This window comes from Citrus clementina, unplaced genomic scaffold, assembly GCF_000493195.1.
Source record: "Citrus clementina cultivar Clemenules unplaced genomic scaffold, Citrus_clementina_v1.0 scaffold_4, whole genome shotgun sequence".
NCBI lineage: Eukaryota > Viridiplantae > Streptophyta > Magnoliopsida > Sapindales > Rutaceae > Citrus > Citrus x clementina.
The window spans coordinates 23,282,562-23,301,545 of record NW_006262274.1 but is presented as its reverse complement, the minus strand read 5'-3'; the positions used below and the strand labels follow the sequence as shown (position 1 = coordinate 23,301,545).

At 35.7% G+C, this 18,984-nt stretch overlaps 3 protein-coding genes across 4 annotated transcripts; 1 reads left to right on the top strand and 2 right to left on the bottom strand.

The window, feature by feature from the left end:
- Positions 1 to 1,504: 1,504 nt before the first annotated feature.
- Positions 1,505 to 7,869, bottom strand: LOC18043685 (disease resistance protein TAO1). Its single transcript, XM_024186376.1, has 5 exons — positions 7,289 to 7,869; positions 5,665 to 6,805; positions 4,780 to 5,187; positions 2,963 to 4,552; positions 1,505 to 2,187 (listed from the first exon to the last, which is right to left on the bottom strand). The coding sequence occupies exons 1-5, from the start codon at positions 7,753 to 7,755 to the stop codon at positions 1,630 to 1,632; spliced, it is 4,164 nt and encodes a 1,387-aa protein (XP_024042144.1). The 5' UTR covers positions 7,756 to 7,869; the 3' UTR covers positions 1,505 to 1,629.
- A 686-nt stretch (positions 7,870 to 8,555) lies between these two features.
- LOC18043684 (5-formyltetrahydrofolate cyclo-ligase, mitochondrial) lies at positions 8,556 to 11,471 on the bottom strand. Of its 2 annotated transcripts, none has more exons than XM_024186686.1 (7): positions 11,164 to 11,471; positions 10,822 to 10,962; positions 10,173 to 10,337; positions 9,644 to 9,685; positions 9,487 to 9,532; positions 9,305 to 9,375; positions 8,556 to 9,198 (listed from the first exon to the last, which is right to left on the bottom strand). In XM_024186686.1, the coding sequence occupies exons 1-7, from the start codon at positions 11,447 to 11,449 to the stop codon at positions 9,062 to 9,064; spliced, it is 888 nt and encodes a 295-aa protein (XP_024042454.1). In that variant the 5' UTR covers positions 11,450 to 11,471; the 3' UTR covers positions 8,556 to 9,061. The 2 variants fall into 2 exon arrangements, with proteins under 2 accessions (XP_024042454.1, XP_006438530.1); XM_006438467.2 differs by having other exon boundaries at positions 10,173 to 10,334.
- Positions 11,472 to 15,817: 4,346 nt separating this feature from the next.
- On the top strand, positions 15,818 to 18,229 carry LOC18043683 (CLAVATA3/ESR (CLE)-related protein 25). The gene is made up of 2 exons (XM_006438466.2): positions 15,818 to 16,473; positions 17,908 to 18,229. The coding sequence occupies exons 1-2, from the start codon at positions 16,223 to 16,225 to the stop codon at positions 17,945 to 17,947; spliced, it is 291 nt and encodes a 96-aa protein (XP_006438529.1). The 5' UTR covers positions 15,818 to 16,222; the 3' UTR covers positions 17,948 to 18,229.
- The last annotated feature ends 755 nt before the right edge of the window (positions 18,230 to 18,984 follow it).

Sequence of the window (18,984 nt, the reverse complement as noted above, 5' to 3'; positions counted from 1 at the left end):
TTCTTCCCATCTCCTATTCTCCATCTCACCCCTTTTTTAATAACTTGACTTCCCCACAATATGCTTCTCCAAATGAAAGAGGGATTAGATCCTACTTTTGCATTCCAGAATGTAGAGTTCTTGTAGTATCTAGCTTTCATTACCCTTGCCATTAAAGAGTTGGGATACCGAACTAATCTCCATCCTTGCTTGGCCACCAAAGCTTGGTTGAAACTAGGGAGGTCCCTGAACCCCAACCCTCCTCTGCGTTTTGCTTTGCTCATGCTGTCCCACCGTGCCCAATGAATTCCATGCTTGTCCTTCTTGGTACCCCACCAGAATCTTGCAATTTCTTTTTGGATGTCTTCACATAAGCCTTTGGGAAGCTTGAAAACACTCATGGCGTAAGCTGGTACTGCCTGAGCTACTGTTTTGATAAGTATTTCTTTTCCTCCAGCTGAAAAAAGCTTGTGATGCCAACTCGAGATCTTGCTGGTCACTTTGAGCTTAACCTCCTTGAAAAAACTCATCTTATTCCTGCCTAACATGGGAGGTAAGCCTAAATACTTCTCATATTTGGGCACCACCTTCAGCTGAAAAATACTTTTTATTGCTGAAATTTGCTCGCTTGAAGCCTTGCCACTGAAGAACATAGAGGATTTTTCGAAGTTAAAAATCTGCCCCGAAGCCTTTGCATAGCAGTCAAAAATCCCTTTTAAGTACTTGCAATCTGCTACAGATGCTTTGCTGAAGACTAAGCTATCATCAGCAAAGAGCAAATGAGTTATTGTGATGTCTTGAGCAAATTTCAGGCCTCTGATTTTCTGCTCCCTTTCAGCTTGGTTCAGCAAGTTTGAGAAAGCTTCTGCACACAAAATAAAGAGATATGGGGAAAGGGGGCATCCTTGTCTAAGCCCCCTCTCCGGCTTTATCAAGCCCACTGGATTCCCATTAATAAGAACTGAGAAACAAGTCGTGGTAATGCAGCTCATGATCAAGCTTATCCATTTGGCTGAGAAACCCAAATTTGACATGGTTTGTTCCAGAAAATTCCATTCAACTCTATCATAAGCTTTGCTTATGTCGAGCTTTAAAGCCACCAAGCCATTCCTACGACCTTTACTAAGTCTAATCTTATGGAGGCATTCATAACCAATAATAACATTGTCCGTAATGAGCCTATTGGGGATGAATGCGCTCTGATTTGGTGAGATAATATGGTTAAGAATCGGCTTTAGCCTATTAGCTATTGCCTTAGCTACAATTCTATACACCACATTACAAAGACTAATTGGTCTAAATTCCATTACTTTCCTAGGCTTCTCAACCTTGGGGATAAGAGCAATAAAAGTATGATTTAGAGAGTCTAGGGTACCTTGCTCATTTAGTATGTGCAGACATGTTTTTGTCAAACCTTCGCCAACTATTTGCCAATGCTTTTGGAAGAATGCAGCCGGCAGTATCGAGGATGTCTCTAGCCACTGCATTGTGCACAATTCTTCTTATGTATTAAGTAAAAGAACCAACAAAGCTCTTTTTCGGTTTTCGGTAACAATGGGAAATTATAGAGGGATCAATCACCAACTGCTCAGTATTATGCGTGGTACAGCCCAGAACAAAAGAGAGAAAAATAAATTACCTTCAAAATTTTCATGAACTTTTATTCCTTTGCTCGCTAACACTTTTTTTTTCATCTTCCTGAAAAGAGCTGAAAAATCTTGCCAGTTTCTCTGACACAGATTGTTGGCTTACATCTAATGATTCCTCATCTCCATCGTAATCATCCTCATTTTCATAAACCAGATAAATCCCACATTTCTTCATCACAATTCCCTTAAGAAATGGTGGGTTTCGGGTTGTCACTTGTATCGTATAACCATCTTTCAACATAGAAACCAAAGGACGAAACCCTGGAAATCGACACAAGTAAACTTGACATTCGTCTGTCTCAGGTACCCCCTGTAAGTCCAATGCGGTGTTGAGCAATGTCGTATTCGGCGTGAGGATTTTTGCTTGAATGTCCACTATTGAAGGGAGTTCATATCTCATTTCATCCGGTATCTGATGGTTAAGGGAGACAACCACGCCGATGATCACACCTTCTATTTTGTGGTTCCTACGTTCTGTAAATCTAACCATGTCTGGCGAAAACCAATCTGGAATTTCTGTTCCCGGCATACTTAGACTGCGTAAATTTTTGAAATGAACCTGCACTAATAATTGTCAAATGGAGAGAAAACTTTCTTTTCTAACTTCGACGAAAAAGGCACAGATATTATTGTTAGGCTGCCGCTTGAATTCTTGAATTCTATTGAGAGTTTAGATAGATATATTTTTATGGTACAGCCTGAAGTTTTATGGTGCATTTGCTTGTAAATTTACCTCCCTAAAATACGAGAAGATGCATAATTAATTCTATTAATATAAAAAGATATCTATTCTGATTAAAATTTTAGGAAAATCATATAGGTGTTTAAACCCAATAACTCATACTCTTAACATATATTAAGAGACAAAGGTTACTAATGAGCTACAAACTTAGTAACTGGAATAGACATTATTAGATACAAATAATACTACAACTCGTATATGAAATAATGCAGCATGAAAGTAGTGAATAGGTGAATGTAATTACTAAATTAAAGTAGTTTAGAAAATGACGTGGAGTGATATAATGATGACATGCCACTTTGTATGTGAAGAGATTGACATGTCATGATATAGACTAGTTTATAAAGTTGGCAGTGAACGTATCAATAACAATAATACAAGTAGGCTAATGCTACTCACTATTCATGTGAGAGGGTTGTAAGTTACATGCATGTAACTTAGGGGGATCCATGCAAGTAATCTCGACATTTAAATTCTAAATTGATGTGACAAGTTATGTGCAAAAGTACAAATGTTGGGATCCTAGAATTATTGATTTCCTACACCAGCACCTATCGCTGATCAGCAAGAGAAAGGGAGATAGAGATAGAACCTTGGAAAGTCTTCTCTTTACCGCTGCAGAGCAAGCATTGCAGCCACTCATGTACAACCATTTCAAAGACTTCAAGCTCTCCAGGCCTGAAATATCTACCAGTTTCTCACAGTTTGTAAGATTCAGTCTTTTTAAGCTCTTCAAGTTTGAAAGGTCACATATACTTTCGAGTGCAAAACAGTTTGCAACATTGACTTCTTCCAGACTTGAGGGAAGAGGAGGGAGAGACTTGAGTTCTTGGCAGTAGGGCAAGAGAAGGTTTTTAAGGTGGGAGAGACCCCTCAGGCTAGATGGAAGGTTGCAAAAATTATTGTTGCCTAGATTCAAGATTTCTAAAGATGACAATTTCTCAAAATCATCAGGAATTTTGCCACCTATTCGCCAACCTTGAGCATCCAGTTCTTCTAGCGAAGAGAGATTACAGAAAGATGTGGGAAGTACTGTGAGCTTTTGTTTCTCCCGTGCACTTGAATTTCTGGCCTTCACTGATGGTTTCTTCATTTTCAATACCATTAAGCTTGAAAGCATGCCGAAGCTTTCCGGTAACTCAGTCACAGCGGTTTCCTCCATCAGCAAATGGACCAAGGATTTCAATTTCCCCATTGAAGCTGGAAGTTTCTCGAGCTGTTTGCATTCGTTCAACCTTAAAATGACAAGATTTTCCAATATTCCAATGGATTCTGGCATTCTGGTAATACTGGCATTAACTATGTTAAGAGTAGTTAGGGTCAATATGCTTCCAATTGAATCTGGTAAAGTTTTAAGAGAGAGACAATTCCTCATCACAAGCTTGTCAAGCATTTTCAATCCCCCAATCTGATCTGGCAGGTGCCTAATAGATGTCCCATCTAATTGAAGCTCAACAAGAGAAGCTAATCCTTCAATTGAGTCAGGCAATTCGCTCAGGAACTGGCATCTTCCAACAGAAAAGGCCTTCAAGTAGGACAATGAACCAATAGAAGTAGGCAGGTTTTTAACTGCAGTTCCATCAATTAAGAATTCTATCAAGGACTTCAGATGGCCTATAGAATCAGGAATCGTGGTTATTGATCCACATCCTATTAAACTTAGTTTCTCAAGGTTTCCCATATGTCCCACAGAATCTGGTAGTTCTTCTACGGCAGAATAATTAAAAGAGAGTTCTTTCAGAGCAACCAGCTGCGTTCCTATACAGTTGGGTAGTTGTTTCAGAGATTTACATTTACTTAGATTTAGCTTCTCAAGTTTTACAAGGTGGAATATGGATTGAGGCAGCTTTTCAATAGCAGTTCCATCAACAAGAAGTTCTTTCAAAGATCTCATGCTACGTATGTCCTCCGGTAATTCCTTCAATTTGGAACAATCAGAGAGGATAAGGTTCTCAAGATGTTTCAGTCCTGAGACATCACTTGGAAGTTCAATGAGGTTTCTGCAATCCCTCAGGTTCAAGTGAAGTAGAGAACTGAGATTACCAACCGATTCATGAATCTTAGTCAATCTACAGCAACGCTCAAGTACAAGCTTTTCCAGCTTCTGATGCTCGGACAGATCAGGAATAGAAGCTAGGTTCCAGCAACCACGCAGATTCAGGACCATCAAGTTCTTTGCAACCTTGCAAACAGCAACAAAAAATCTTCTACGATAAAAGAGAAACTCATAATGAATTAAATACAAGCAGAAGAAACCAATCATTATAGTGGCTTTGTTAAATTTGACTAAATGAAAGCAGGAAAAATATGGAGAGGCCTGCTTAGACACAAAATAAATTTCCTTGCTCACCAAAATCTCATTCTAGCAGTCATGGCCAAGATTATAAGGACAATGAGTGAAGAGCATACCTTGTTAGTATGTGAACCCCACAAGTATTCAATTCCACTCTCTGAGAGATCAAGAACAGCAAGTTGAAAAGGACGAAAATCAGAAGGAAGTGTTTTCATTTTACAATCTTTCCACTGGAGCCACTTCAGTTCATGAGGAAGAAATTTAAAACTCCCTTCCAATTTTGTGTAGTTGATTTGAAGCAGTCTTAGACTAACCATTGATTCAAAGGGTTTAGTATGGAGTATCATCTCTCTCTCACTTCTTGTCCTATGTTGAAGACATTTCTTATATCTTCCTTTCAAGTATGTAATGGCAGAGGTGAGATCTGACCTTTGAAGATTATCCCTAGAACTTGTTTCAGCACTTGATTCCTTCACCATTTCTTTTTTGAAGTCTAAGACGATCCCTTGTATGCTTCTTGTTCCCTATGGTCAAATTAAATTGATATTACTTTCAAAGCTAGAGTGGAACCAAGCAGAAGAGAGAACAATTAATTCCATTTTTGAGTCTATGCATACAGATATACAACTTGAAGTGTTTTATACCTATTATTTGTATTCAGGAAGTGATACTTTACTAGTTAAATAGAATGTCCGTTTGTTCAATCTTTATTTACTATTATTTTTGGAGTGATTTATTCTTGTGTTTTATAAAGAAAATTTAGGGAGATAAGAGTTCTATCGAACCTTGAACACACACCTCTCTTGAGCAAGTGCAAATTCACGCTATGCATATACCTATGGAATGTAACTTGCTATACTAGCACAAGAGACAGGTTTAATATGGCTATTTAACTAGGGCGCCTGTTTTAGCTAGGCAGCCACAAGAAACTTGACACCAAGTTTTCAAATCTTGAAGTGTAAAACAGGAACATAAAAGCTGCTTGTTTTTTCATTCGATACCTTCCGGAGCTTTAACATAGTCATGATTTCATCACGATCCCACAGTCTACTACGATTTCCAGGATCAAGAAGGCTCTCTTGCTGAACAATTTGTCTTCCCATGTCTCTAAGCTGATCATGCATCCATAAAGTATCATCCTCAGTAATCTTTATGAGAGATTTTTTCATGAGGACTACGATTGCTATCTCAGCCCTAAAACCACAGCCTTTCAATATGTCAATTGCATCCTCTTTATTCATACCCATTTTAACAAACAGACATGCAATATCAAGGAATATACACTTATCTTGTTGATCTAGCCCATCAAAGCTTATCTTCAACACTTCTTGAAGATTATTAGGACGAATCTTTCTCAACTTTTCCAGAGCATCTTCCCATTCTGTGATCCTCCTCTTATCAAACAAAAATGCACCGAATACTTCCAGAGCCAAAGGCAATCCTCCAGTAAGTGATACAATTTGCTCAGAAATTTTGAAAAACTTGTCTGTAGGATTCTCCCTTCCAAGAGCATGGTAACTGAAAAGCTGCAGTGCCCGTGAGGAATCCAATTTCTGGACCTCATATAACTGATTCACATAATGTTCGGGCAAAGCACCTCTATCTCTTGTGGTAATAATAATTCGGCTTCCTTCAGAGAACCATTCTTTATCACCACATAGTGCATTAAGTTGGCTCGGATCATCAACATCATCTAATACCACAAACACTTTTCTCTCGCGAACCACATTTTTTATTTCAGCTATATTAGCTGTAACCACATTTTCTGTAGGCACATTTTCTGTAGGCACATTTTCTGTAGGCACCTTATTACCAGAGGAAAGGTCAAAAATAAGCTTGTTTTGAAGAGATACTAAACCATCATTTTGACCTGAAGTTTCTCTAACATTTGAAATGAAACTACGGTGCTCAAATTGATCAACAAGTTTGTTGTAAACAGCCTTGGCAAGTGTTGTCTTACCAATCCCACCTAACCCAAAGAGCCCCAAAACTAGAACATTACTGGATTTTACATCTAACAGCCTAATAACTTCTTTAATCCGAAAATCAAGTCCCACGTTATAAGCAGCGACTTTCATTGGAGTATTACTCAGTTCAGCCAAAACCCTTTTGACTAGAAGCTGAACAAGTTGCTCTTCCTCACTGCCAAAAAGATACGATCACATACATTTTTAACATGAAGCCTATAGGCATCACCCAAGAGAAGATTTGGATGCTATCAGTTAACCCTACTACGAAGAGAAAAGTTCAGGAGGAGCAGACAAAAGTAGGTTTGTCACAGCAACAACAATGAACCATCAATAACAAACCTATTAAAATAAATATAAAACAGAGACAACCTTTCCCTTATTTTAGTATCTACAAAAGAAAAAAAAAAAGGGTTTATATGGACAAAGATGGTTTGAAGAATTGCATGAAATTTCTCATATGATTAAAATATTCCCTTAAATTGTATTCAACAAGTGTGCAATTATTACTAAACAATAAAATATTCCCTTAAATTGTATGCAACAGCATGCAATTATCACAATGGGGCCTTTCCCCACCAAATAATTGTCTAATGATACAAACAAAGTGAAGTGACAAATAGATCTAAACAAACATCAATATGTATATATATAATACCTGTTATTGAAAACCCAACCAGAAATACCACCAACTTTCATCATAGCTTTTCTCCATTTGGACACCGTATCTTCTCCAAACCTGTCCTGATGGCGCTCAAAATCTTGTTTAAAAGGCCCTTGCTGCCGCCTAACATCTGAAGGATCAACTTTATAGAACACAGGGAGGATCAGCCTGTTCAGCTCGCAAATCTTGGCTAGTTCTTCGAGGCACCATCTTGAAGAGCCATAGTTTGGCGACAAAATGATGATGGAAGCAGCAGAGTCATAAATGGCGTCAATGAGACTCGGTGCTATCTCGTCCCCTCGGGCCAAACCGTAGTCGTCCTTAAAGACTCTGACGCCATGGTCGTGAAGGGAATTGTAGAGGTTCCGGGTGATCGTATCCCGCGTATCTTCGCCTCTGAAACTTAAGAAAACGTCCCAACGAAGCCTGAAAGACGCCGGAGTTGTTGCATCATTTGCCATTTGGGTTTCTTTTTTGGCAGATGAGATGACAAGAGAAGCAGCTGGAAGAATAATTCTACTTGTTTTTATCAGGCGTTTCTCCACTACGCGGCGAGCTTTTTATGCTGTAGTACAGTATGCGTGCGTATATAGTATATACACAAACCAACCACACACTCATTGGAATTGTAGTGTATCCATCAATAGTTCTCGTGCGTAATAAGTATTCATTGACGACTAGTCGTCCGCTTTAACGTTGAGAAATACGTAAGGAGCGTCGTTTTGAGTTTTCATATAAATAAATTTAAGAAGAGAACCATTTCGTTTGAAGCCTCGCCTCACTTGGAGTATTTATCGTCCAATAGGCTGTGGCTTAGGTAACATTATATATGTAACATACATTCAACTCATGAGTTATATTCAATAATTTAGGACACGTGTCTAATCAAACAACACATAAATTATTGAGTGCAACTCTTACATTAACATAAATTACATATAATGTAACTTAACATATCCCTTATCTATAATTTTATATTAAACTGGCATAAAACTTTATGTAAATAGTCTTTATTTTCTAAAAAATAAAATTTATTTATTTCATAATTTTAGTTCATTCTTATCATAATGAAAATTCCAAAAATTTTCCAGTTACAACTTTTAATTAAAGCTCTATTTTATATTCAAACAATTTTTTTTTTTTTTTGGGGGTATAACTATTATGTAGAAGCCCTAATTCAAGAAGCTATATTGAAAAAATTATAACAAATCGAGCCTTCTTGTTCAGCAACTTCTATGCTTTTCTCTTCTTGCAAGCTATCCTGATTGATTATGATTGAGCCCAAGTACAAATAAACATGAAATCCAGCAGTATAAAATTGGTGGGGAAGCAAATCTATACTTGAATATTCATTGATACAGAGAAATCCACAACTTTTGTCACCAAGTATGAATGTGTGTGTGTGTGTGTGTGTGTGTGTGTGTGTACTCAGCAATAATTTTGTTAGGACCCCCACTTTCACAGTTTACATAGTCAGGAAAGGAGTAATTCATTGCCGACAATTCTTCATGCAGCTTCAATGTCACAATGTTGTTGTTGATCAGAAATTACACTGGAAGGCAGTTGCATCCCTTCACCATGCACCAACTGACCAGATTTCCTAAATTACATGTGAAGCAAAGATGCAAATACTTCCGAATTCCAGCACTATTCAATAAAATTCACGACCAAGCCCAATAATTTTAAAGAAAAAGTGTGTATTCATAAATCACAACCAATGCTCCATTGAAGAAAAAATCATATCTAGCAGAAAGGAGACACCTCGGTTCAATCACACCTCTCTATAGCAACTGGGCTTATAGGAATAAAACCCCTAGGGGACACAAGTGCATCCACTGGAACATCATAGGGAGTGACAGGTATGGACTCTTCGTCCACAACCTGCAGAGAGTACAACAGTGCAACTGCAACCATATAACCGACAAGCAAGCATTAAAATAAAGACATAAAACTGAAATTTTGAAGAAAAAACCTCTGCAGGTGCAATTTTATACAACAATGAGAATTTACCAAGGAGAGGCTGCTTCCATTTCTGCTCCTGTGCAAGCTTTTGGTACTTCTTAAGGAACACATCATAGTAACTTTCATATTACGCCATGTATCAAAATAGCAATTTGAAAATGAGCTAATATCTCAGAGTAATAATTGAAAACGGGGAAAAAAATGCAACAACAAAAAAATCATTGACTCACCCCCCACCACGACCCAAACGTCCTCCAGATCTGTCAAATGCAAGCCCTGGGTGAACAAGAAAAGAAGAGACTTAATGTAAGCCTATGCCGTTGTAGGTCTCCAAAAAACACATTCTGCAATTCGTGACTAATTAAGAGTAATGATCAGGATAATTACCAGGTAAGATCAACAAATCAACTGGCTCGCTTGCCTGCATAACTGCACCCAATAGGCCCCTCAGATAAATTACTGCCTAATTAATCTTGCCAAAAATAAATCAATGCCTAATTAATCTTGCCAAAAATAAATCAATGCCTAATTAATCTTGCCAAAAATAAATCAATCTTCAAAATTATCATGGAAAAGGTACAATACAGGAAGAGCAGGCCTGAGATTCCTACTTCAGGGTTTATTTAAATATGCTTTTCTGTAAAGAACATTCATAATTTATAAACCATAAAAGCAAGAACCAAAATGTTCACCAGCTGAATCCAAACAGATAGTTTTAGACAATACACTAGAGTAGCATTATCATAACAGAATCACTAAATGACATACCACAAATGCTTTTCCTGTACCTTATTTTGGTTTTACAACAAACTGCCATGGCCATATAGCTCTGAAGAGCTATCAGACAACACAGGATTAACACGTAAAACCACATCAAATATAATTAAAACTCAACAAGAATTTTAAAAACCCATACCGTCTTCACATTGATTTCCATCAGAATCTAATAGAGAAGGTTCCAAAATGTTCATTGAGTTTGCTACAAGGTCTTTCACAGCGGATATCTTGAGCATTCTCATATTGCTATTCTTGTCCTCCACCCGTGGAACATAAAGCTTTTTCCTCATTTGTCCATTACCTTCTTGAATTGAAAATGAGCTGTAAGAATCTCCAGAAGTATAGTAAAGTGCACAAGAGGCAATTGCTCAAGGATGAAAACGTTTTCTACATTGAAATGTTAAGACAATCATAAATAACCATGTTGTCAATTTCTACGACAGACTAGTCTACTATCACTTGTCCATAAGTCTTATACAGTTGGGCTGAGGATTTTGGATTTGCAAGAAAGAGAAAGCACAATATCACCCATGACAGCACTTGCATCGAAATATGCAACTAATCTTGCAGTTTCGCTCATATTATCTTTTCCCTTTCATTGATCATCTATGTTCACAGATAAGAAAGGGATTGCTATCCTTCAAGTTTCAACATTCGTGGCCAAGATGAAGTAACACGAGAATATTCTAGAAAGAAAATAATGTGATTTATCCTAAGCTAGATCAATGAAAGAGAAAATGTGAAAATTCTCGCAATGAAAATATATCAAGCCAACATTTCTGACAAACCATCGGTTTGGTTGGACAAAATTTCCGAGACAATTCTTGACGTGTCCACCTCTCGTAAAGATGCACAGCTTATATAAGCACATATGTTCCTGCTAGCTTTGAACCATGAAGATTCTAAAACAATATCCTGAACTGCAGTATCTGTAACGAAACGTCAAAAAAAAAAATCAAAATAAATTTCCAATTCGTATAGTTTTACATTATTTCTAGTCTTATCCACTTAGCCAATCATACAGAACCATCCATGGACATGGGCATTTTCATCCATATGGAATTTTCAATCAGGCAAATAAACAAACATCTGAGGTGCAATTAAAGAAGAAATAATAGTGAAATTGCTACCTTCTTGAGATCTTTGAATAGGATCCATGTTTTTAAGCTCTTTGCGAATCTTGGACCTAAGGGAACGCTTCTTCTGAAATATGGCTTCAAGCTGATGGGGATCTACGACGTCGTTGTTCATGACAACGTTGGTGCGCACGTTAGAAGAGACAGCTGAGAGTGGTGTTGTGGGAAGGTGGGTCGCTGGCGCTATCTCTTTAGCGTTTCTTATTAACCTTGCAGTCGTTTTACAGTGACGAAACATGCTTTGGCCCGAGCAGTTCTGATAAGAAGCGATGGCGCTCATTTGTTTTTGTTTCGTTTAGTTGTTGCGCCTTTTTGTTTTTTGTTTTTTTGAGATCAATAGTTGTTGCGACTTGCGAGCGAGACACAGCCCCCCTGTACGGACAGGTGAAAAGTTAAACATAGAAGTATAAAAAATAAAATAAAATATTGTGTAGGAAGATATTGGATAAAATATATGAGAAATTATAATATTTTAGTCAATAATATTTAGTATTTTATTATCAATTTGTAACTCCAGCTTAATTAGGACTTTATATTATTTTTTTATTTAAGAAAAATTAGGATTAAGTTAACTACTATTATTTATAAGCTTTTTAATCATAATTTATGAAGTAATACTTTTCATATATTTTATTAATAATATTTTAGAATATTTTATTTTGATTTATTTTTATTGTTAATTAGACGATATTTATTATCATTTTCCCGTGGTGTATAATAATAATAATTTTTTTAACTCTACGACATTTTATTATGGCTTCCACATTGCATCAAATATTGATAAATTAATACGTTAAAAATTTTCTTTTTAATTAAGTGAATATTAATTAATAAATAAAAAACACAACTTTTAATGTATTAAAATCTGTGTATTTTTTTTAAACAAAAGTTGGTTGGTGTGAGTGGTTTGACACTCTCACTCCTTAAGAAAGGTCAGTGACACTCTCACTTCTTAAGAGAGGTCAGTGACACTCTCACTCCTTAAGAGAGGTCAGTGGTTCAAGTGCCGCTATCGTATGCAATCACCGCTTTGGCTAGCACTTTACCCCTTACGGGCCGATCTAGTGCGAGCGGGGATTAGTCTGAGTTGTGATACAGACTTAAAGTTGTCTCCCACAGTTGGGGTCCACTCAAGACCACCTCGTAGTTCAAACCCAAAAAAAAATCTGTATATTTTTATATTTTACTAATATCTTCATTTTGACCTCACTAGAGAAATGCTCTCTCTCTCTCTCTCTGTGTATATATATATATATATATATATTGAAAGAATAGTTTTGCACCTGAAATAATAATCGACATTCATTGTTTGCAGAATCTGGAGTCTTGAAAAGATTTATTGCTGTGGGTGTTTATGCTGTTAATTTTATTTTTGTTTACTTATCTCTGCCTTTGTTTGGATTTTTGACCATATTTATTGGCATTATTGCAAGTGTTTCCGACGTTATGAATTGGAAACGTTTCCTCATTATATATTGGAATTGTTTCTTTCTCACAATTAGAGGATTATCATTTGAAATTTTTTGTTTAAAAATATTTGTTGCAAATAACACCATCCTTACACAAATTGTGGGACAAATTAAGTATCAATACCCCTTTAAACATTAGGAAAATAAAAAAAAAATATTATACTCGTATGCGATAAAAAAAAAAAAAATAGTTACTTCAACCCAAAAAGTGATTACCACCCTGTTATTCTGTTAATATATTTATTTTCCCTATGTACTTGCTTATTTTAAAAATAAACGTAACTCTTGGCGGTGGCCATACTAGCTAGAAAAATATTATTTGCATATAAAATTACACAAAACAAATAGTATGATGACACTTCTATAAAATGATAAAATTAATAAAGTGAAAAATTTTATTTTTTAGTGAAACGTTTATTGTGGTTTTCTACAATTTTGTGTGCAATTTTATATATGATTGTATGTGGACATAGCATCACTCAACTAAGAAAATACTATTTGAGGTTCAAGCGAGCCACGTAAACATTGTATGTTAGGAGGAACCAAGATACATCCTTAGATGGCTTTTGAGTTAAATAATACAAATAATATTTTGAGCCTTAAACCCAGTTTAATGATAATATAAAATTCTGATTCTATATTTTCGTATTTCAAAATTTTAATGATGAAGGAAAATACTTAACTAGCTCTTAAGCCTTTCATTAATGATTATTGTAAAGAAACTTGTACGAGAAAATGTCTCAATATGACCCCACTGGCTCTCAAAAATTAGTGCTTATCCAGTGACGGTGAGTGCAAAAGCATGATTAGGCATAAAAGCGCACCTAAGATCGATTGGTTTTGAGGGCATATTTACCTCGGTAGGGCCTCCACTCTCCAGTGTCCAGAGCACAAGCTAAGAGTTATTCGAGTCTCTCAATACAAAATCATATTGATCTTGTTGGGGAACATTGCACAAAGTTGTCGTGTACGAATCCATAAAGAAGGCGAGATTTTCCTACTTTTTTTTTTTTGTCTTTATTTTTAGTTTCATTTGATATATACGAAATAACAAAGCATGGTTATACTGTCATGTCCATTCGATTTTTGTAAGCTTCAAGGAAGAATATTACCCCGAGTCCTCAGGATTTCAAGAAAACCACAAGAACATGTAATAATAAGCAATATATAAACGTGCGAATAATTAAAAAATTTTCTGAATTTAAGATGTAAAGCTTTTTAAATTTAATTTACACACACGCCACATCTTCTCATGTACAAACGTAAATTAAAATTTTTATTACAAAATTGGTGTAAGAGGAGATCGATCATTTATTAATCTTTTACTTTCATCCCAATAAAGGAAAGGAATTTAGTGCACATATTTATAGCATTATACAGAGTGACTTATATACAGTGAATACAGAATAAAGATAGATTCGCAAGACAACCATCGGTTAAATTAATTAAACACTAAGCATTTCTTCCACTAATTAATCTTTCTCTCTGAGCTCAAAAAGCAATAGTAACTTATTTGCTTTGGTTCCAATATGAGCCGTTCTAGCTACAAGATCAAAGCTTTTTTTAAATTAAAAAAAAAAAAATTCCTCACAAGATATGGAATTAAAATCCAACGGACAAAATAACGACACTGCTCTAATTACACTTGTGAGCATGAAGCCATTTTTTAATAGCTTTGATTCGAAATCAAACTTTCCATGGAAGCTACAAATCAAAGTGCTTTAATGCGATATCCAGATGTGGGTCTGCAGTCGGCTGGGGTTTATGCATGATTAACAAATTATAAGGTAATATCCTTTTTAGGTAAGTTGAACTAGCAAAGGAGATTTCAATATAGAAATCAAAGGAAAGAAGATTACAAACAGAACAAATTGTACAAACACATTCAAATACGCACTTTGATACCATACTTTGATTTTCAGCCTTGTATTATTTTCGGTCAAAGGGATTTTGAATTCCAGAACTATAAAGATTATTTATGCTGTCCATTTTGACGTAAATATAATTATTTATACGTCGTACATACACATTTGCAAATGTTCGGATCAAAGATATTAAAGGCGGCGCAGCCATGCATCGACTATCGACTACTTATTGCTTAATGTACTTTAATTGTCAAGAGACGTCAAAATCAACATTACTAAAATATGAGGAACAATAACATGTGCACTACTTAGCCCGCATAGAGGGTAAAATTCTATAATGGATTACCTGCTTTTCCTTCATCGATAAGCTATTACAGCCAGAAGCATTGGATTCTCCAACATAAAACTTTGGAATGTTTCTACTGTTAGATTCAAATGGAATGGATAAGACAAAATGTGCCATATGCTTTAATTTGCAATATGGAGTAGTAATTGCATGCGATGTGATATTCCCTTGATTAAAGGCTCCTTCGAAAGCAACCAGCTTCTATATCTTAGTCTGTTCTAGCTCATACTCATTATTCATGCACATCTATATGTTATACAATCTTCATAATTTAATATTCTTGAGATTATATCACGGCTGAAATAGATGGAGTTATTAAACTAAGCTTCCAGTCTCAACAAAGCGTGGTCCAAGTGATAAGGGTATAAATGCGGACCATGGCTGGCAGCCAATTAATGTAAAGTAAAATATAGGATCGATGTTGACATTAATTAATTGGATCCAGTATGTATTTAATGTTTTGGCTAACAGTGAAATACGGTGGAATCAGGCGACTCTTGCATGTTTTAATTACATTGAGAGATGGGCAGCTGCACCTTTGCAATCGTTGGAAGGTTCACAGAGAACTCGTTTTAGAACCTAATTTAGACTGGTCAAAAAGAAAAAAGGAAAAGGGAAGGAAAAAAAAAAAAAACGGATGGATCATTCTTGCCAAAGCATCAGAAATTAATAGCGAATGCTCCAAAAACACATCATCTTATACTAATACTTACGTTAATATATATATGTATATATTGATAAGGCAGCTTAAGTTGTTGGTGTAGCTCTATAAAGGCCGGTAACCTCAGCCTTGGACCATTAATCTTGTACATTACATATCGATTCCAACCTCCCAATTCTTGAGGGTAGAAGATTCCATGCCGCTTTGGGTCGTCTAAATACTTTGGCTTTCATTCTCTTGTACGTAAGGGATGATATAGTTAAGGGTCTTTTGGTATCGTCAAGTGCATGAAAATACACAAAGCAAAGCAAAAGATGTCTCGTATTGGCAGTATAAAGCAAAGGGTTCCCTCCATGTCACGTTCGAAACCAGCTAAGCTCCCTCTCTCTCTCTCTCTTGTTTCGAGAAAGGTGCAAACAGACTCGCTTCTATCTATAAAGAATACCAACCATGCACCCCTAAACCCACAAAGTTAAAAGAAATAAATTAAAACAGCGCTGTTTGCAGAAAAAATACTACTTGCCTTAACCTAGCTCCCTCCCCTTCACTTCTTTTTTGTTCTTTCCTTTCTAATTTCCCTCATAATCTCATCCACAGGCCCGTTATCATCATGCAATGATTATAATAATCTTCTTCTGAGTACTCCTTCAAAAGCATTTATGTTCTTGATACATACATATTAATTAGATATTGTAATTAATAAAAGAAAATTATGGGCAGTAGTTTGTCCTTTAAGGCCCTGTTTGGAGCACTTGCAGTGGGGTGGCTTATTTGTCTGTTGTTAATTGGGAACCTGGAAAGTGGAGGAAACTCGACGTCAACATTAACAACGACTCAGTCCACAGCAAATCTCAAGCGTGCGGAGGCTTTAGGTAGAGAGAAATTCATTGATCATCCGGAGTTGGATCTCAACTACATGAGCAAAAGACGAGTTCCTAACGGACCAGATCCTATTCATAACAGGTGCGTATCATTTAATATTAGTATTAGTAGTATACATCAATACATGCATGCCTATTTCTGCATGAGTATGTTTCTTTTATTTTCAGTGTTCATTAATTATCATGCATCATGCATGCGCTGTGTGGGAGTGTGTGCGCGCGCATGTTTTTATCATGAAAAATATTTAACCAATTGACATAGAGGCCGAGTGGAGTACAGGACTATTCAAGTATTACGAAACGTTAAACCAACCCAAGTAATTAATTAACTTTTCAATAATATATTTGCTAATTAACTAACATATTATATTTGGATGATTTCTTTTCTGCTTAATTTGGAAAACCATCACTTCTGTATATGGTTTTAATTCTGTTTCTGCAAACAACTTGATTGAATTCTATTAAAATTAGTTGGGAGAAAACCTTCTATTTCTTGCTTTTTAACTATTTCTTTTCAATCTTAATTTCGAACTTAACAAAGCCACAGCCACTATATTTGATTTCATGTTTCTGCAAAAAATTTGATTCAAATTAGTCACTTTTAACGTTAGTGGTGGAAGTTTCTTTTGTTTCTGTGGTATTAGTACTCTTTTCTTACCCTAGAAATTCTTTCAGAAGCTACTAATTATTATAAGCTAATTGATATTTAAGCCACTGTTAGAACAAGAGTTTTTTTTTTTTTTTTTTTTCCCTTCTTCCCTCCTTTTCTTTTTGCACCAGCGCTGCCTGCTTTTGTTACCCCAACTGTCCTTTGCTTTAATTTAATGATCTTTGATAACATATTATCAAGTTGAGGGCTTTACTGTTACATTAATTGTGTACTTGTACTCAAGATCTGTTTCCATAGATTATTATATTAGTTACAGTATAATTAATAATGTTTTAATAAATTAAATCCCCACTAAACCCTACGAAGGAAAGGGGAATAAAGTCTTTGTCTCCACTTTACTCCTTTCCTGCCTGTTTAATTATGTTTCTTCAAAGTTAATTAACATTTTATTTTGTTCTCTGCATTTATGAGCCCTTTACAACCTTTTCCCGGTGTTGTTGCCTTTATCTTTCTTTATCTTCTTTAGCCCTCTTTATCAGTACTAGACGTGAGAGTGCAGCTACTGCAGGCTTTAAGTTATTACTTGCCGAGTCCCCTAGGCATAAGTCATTTTTGTATCTTTTGCAGTTCAACTCAATTTTGAAAGCATAACTCCTGGTATTTGATAAATATATATATTTAATTAGCTATTGTACTTGGAAGCTGATATTTTCTATCCATTCTTCATTTATATTTGATTGTTGTTAATTTTTTTCGACATGATTAAAGCCACAAAACCAACTAATTAATTAGCGTATTTTTACGTTTTATCAACATAAAATATACCTCTAAAATAGGAAAATACATAAATGCATGCATATTTTTATTTTTAAAAATTTTTTAATTTAAAAAAATCCTTGATTCCAGGAGAGCTGGGAATTCTGGACGACCGCCTGGACAGTCGTAGGTATCAAAGTTTGTGAAGCGCCAACAAAAGTGCAGAAACGACACAATTTCTGCAGCCATCTTGCTGTAATTTATTCAAAGTATAATGGGGCCAAAAAAAAGCACGTGATCACAGATATTTCAGCCGCAGCATGCTAAGTTTTTTGTGTTTTTTTTTTCTTTTTGTTTCCCTGACTTGAATACAATTTGTTTTGGGAGATTTTAATGGGGGAAGTGAAGAAATAGAAGCTTGTCTTGCACAAAATACGCTTGATGGAAAGAATCCTCAGGGATATATATTATTATGAACATTAATCAATCCTCTGGAGAAATTCTGCTTTAATGTTTAACATATATATATTTATTAAATTTGTGTGAGAGTAGTGGATAGAGAGATTGATCTGCATCTACGGAACCTTGCATATAATTTAAGGAGTAGATTTAATATAAAACAATCATGAATATGAATATGTATAGCAGCCCTGCATGTGATTGAAAGGAGTACATGTACCAATCTCTTTTGGCTTTGGCCTGTTCAAACTTTATAATTATCAGTATACGTTTAACGTTTTGTATTGAATTTTTTTTTTTTTTGGGGGGGGGGGGGGGGGAGGAAAGGGGGCCGAGTTTCACAAATTAATTAAAGATTTAAAGGTGCATGATGTGTCACTAGGAGAGAAAGAGAAATGTGTTTGCATCTTGTGTTAGTCTTTTTCTCTGGATTTTTTGGAACTATTTTGGTCTTTGGTCCGATCAAACTTGTAAAAGCTGTATGAGATTCTTCTAGTTCTAGTCCTCTGGCAATCCAAATAAAAAGAAGCAACCATTACATATGCTCTCCATTTTGTTCAAAGTGAAAATTCAAAAGAGGGCTCTCTGACGATCTCTCTCCAATGCTTTTCTTTCTATCTCATCTCTCTCTTTCTTTTGGTTTTTGTTTTCTTTTGATTGAGCTGAGAAGCAAACACTGGGACCAAAGTAAGATTAATTCAGAATGAGGCAATTACCGAAAAAGGAAAAAGTTACAAAGAGACTCAAACTATTGCTTTTTTTTTTTTT

Bases quoted from the DNA above. Each gene is read 5' to 3' on its own strand.
- LOC18043685 (XM_024186376.1), bottom strand. From the start codon at position 7,755: ATGGCAAATGATGCAACAACTCCGGCGTCTTTCAGGCTTCGTTGGGAC. The intron at 4,553-4,779 runs GTATGCTCTTCA...GCTGTTTGCAAG, and splicing joins GGGGTTCACATACTAACAAG to GTTGCAAAGAACTTGATGGT. The intron at 2,188-2,962 runs GTTCTATCTCTA...TTATTAGTGCAG, and splicing joins TAAAGAGAAGACTTTCCAAG to GTTCATTTCAAAAATTTACG.
- LOC18043684 (XM_024186686.1), bottom strand. From the start codon at position 11,449: ATGAGCGCCATCGCTTCTTATCAGAACTGCTCGGGCCAAAGCATGTTT. The intron at 9,533-9,643 runs GTAATTATCCTG...TTGTTCACCCAG, and splicing joins TGATTTGTTGATCTTACCTG to GGCTTGCATTTGACAGATCT. The intron at 9,376-9,486 runs GTGAGTCAATGA...GTAATATGAAAG, and splicing joins CGTTTGGGTCGTGGTGGGGG to TTACTATGATGTGTTCCTTA.
- LOC18043683 (XM_006438466.2), top strand. From the start codon at position 16,223: ATGGGCAGTAGTTTGTCCTTTAAGGCCCTGTTTGGAGCACTTGCAGTG. The intron at 16,474-17,907 runs GTGCGTATCATT...CCTTGATTCCAG, and splicing joins CCAGATCCTATTCATAACAG to GAGAGCTGGGAATTCTGGAC.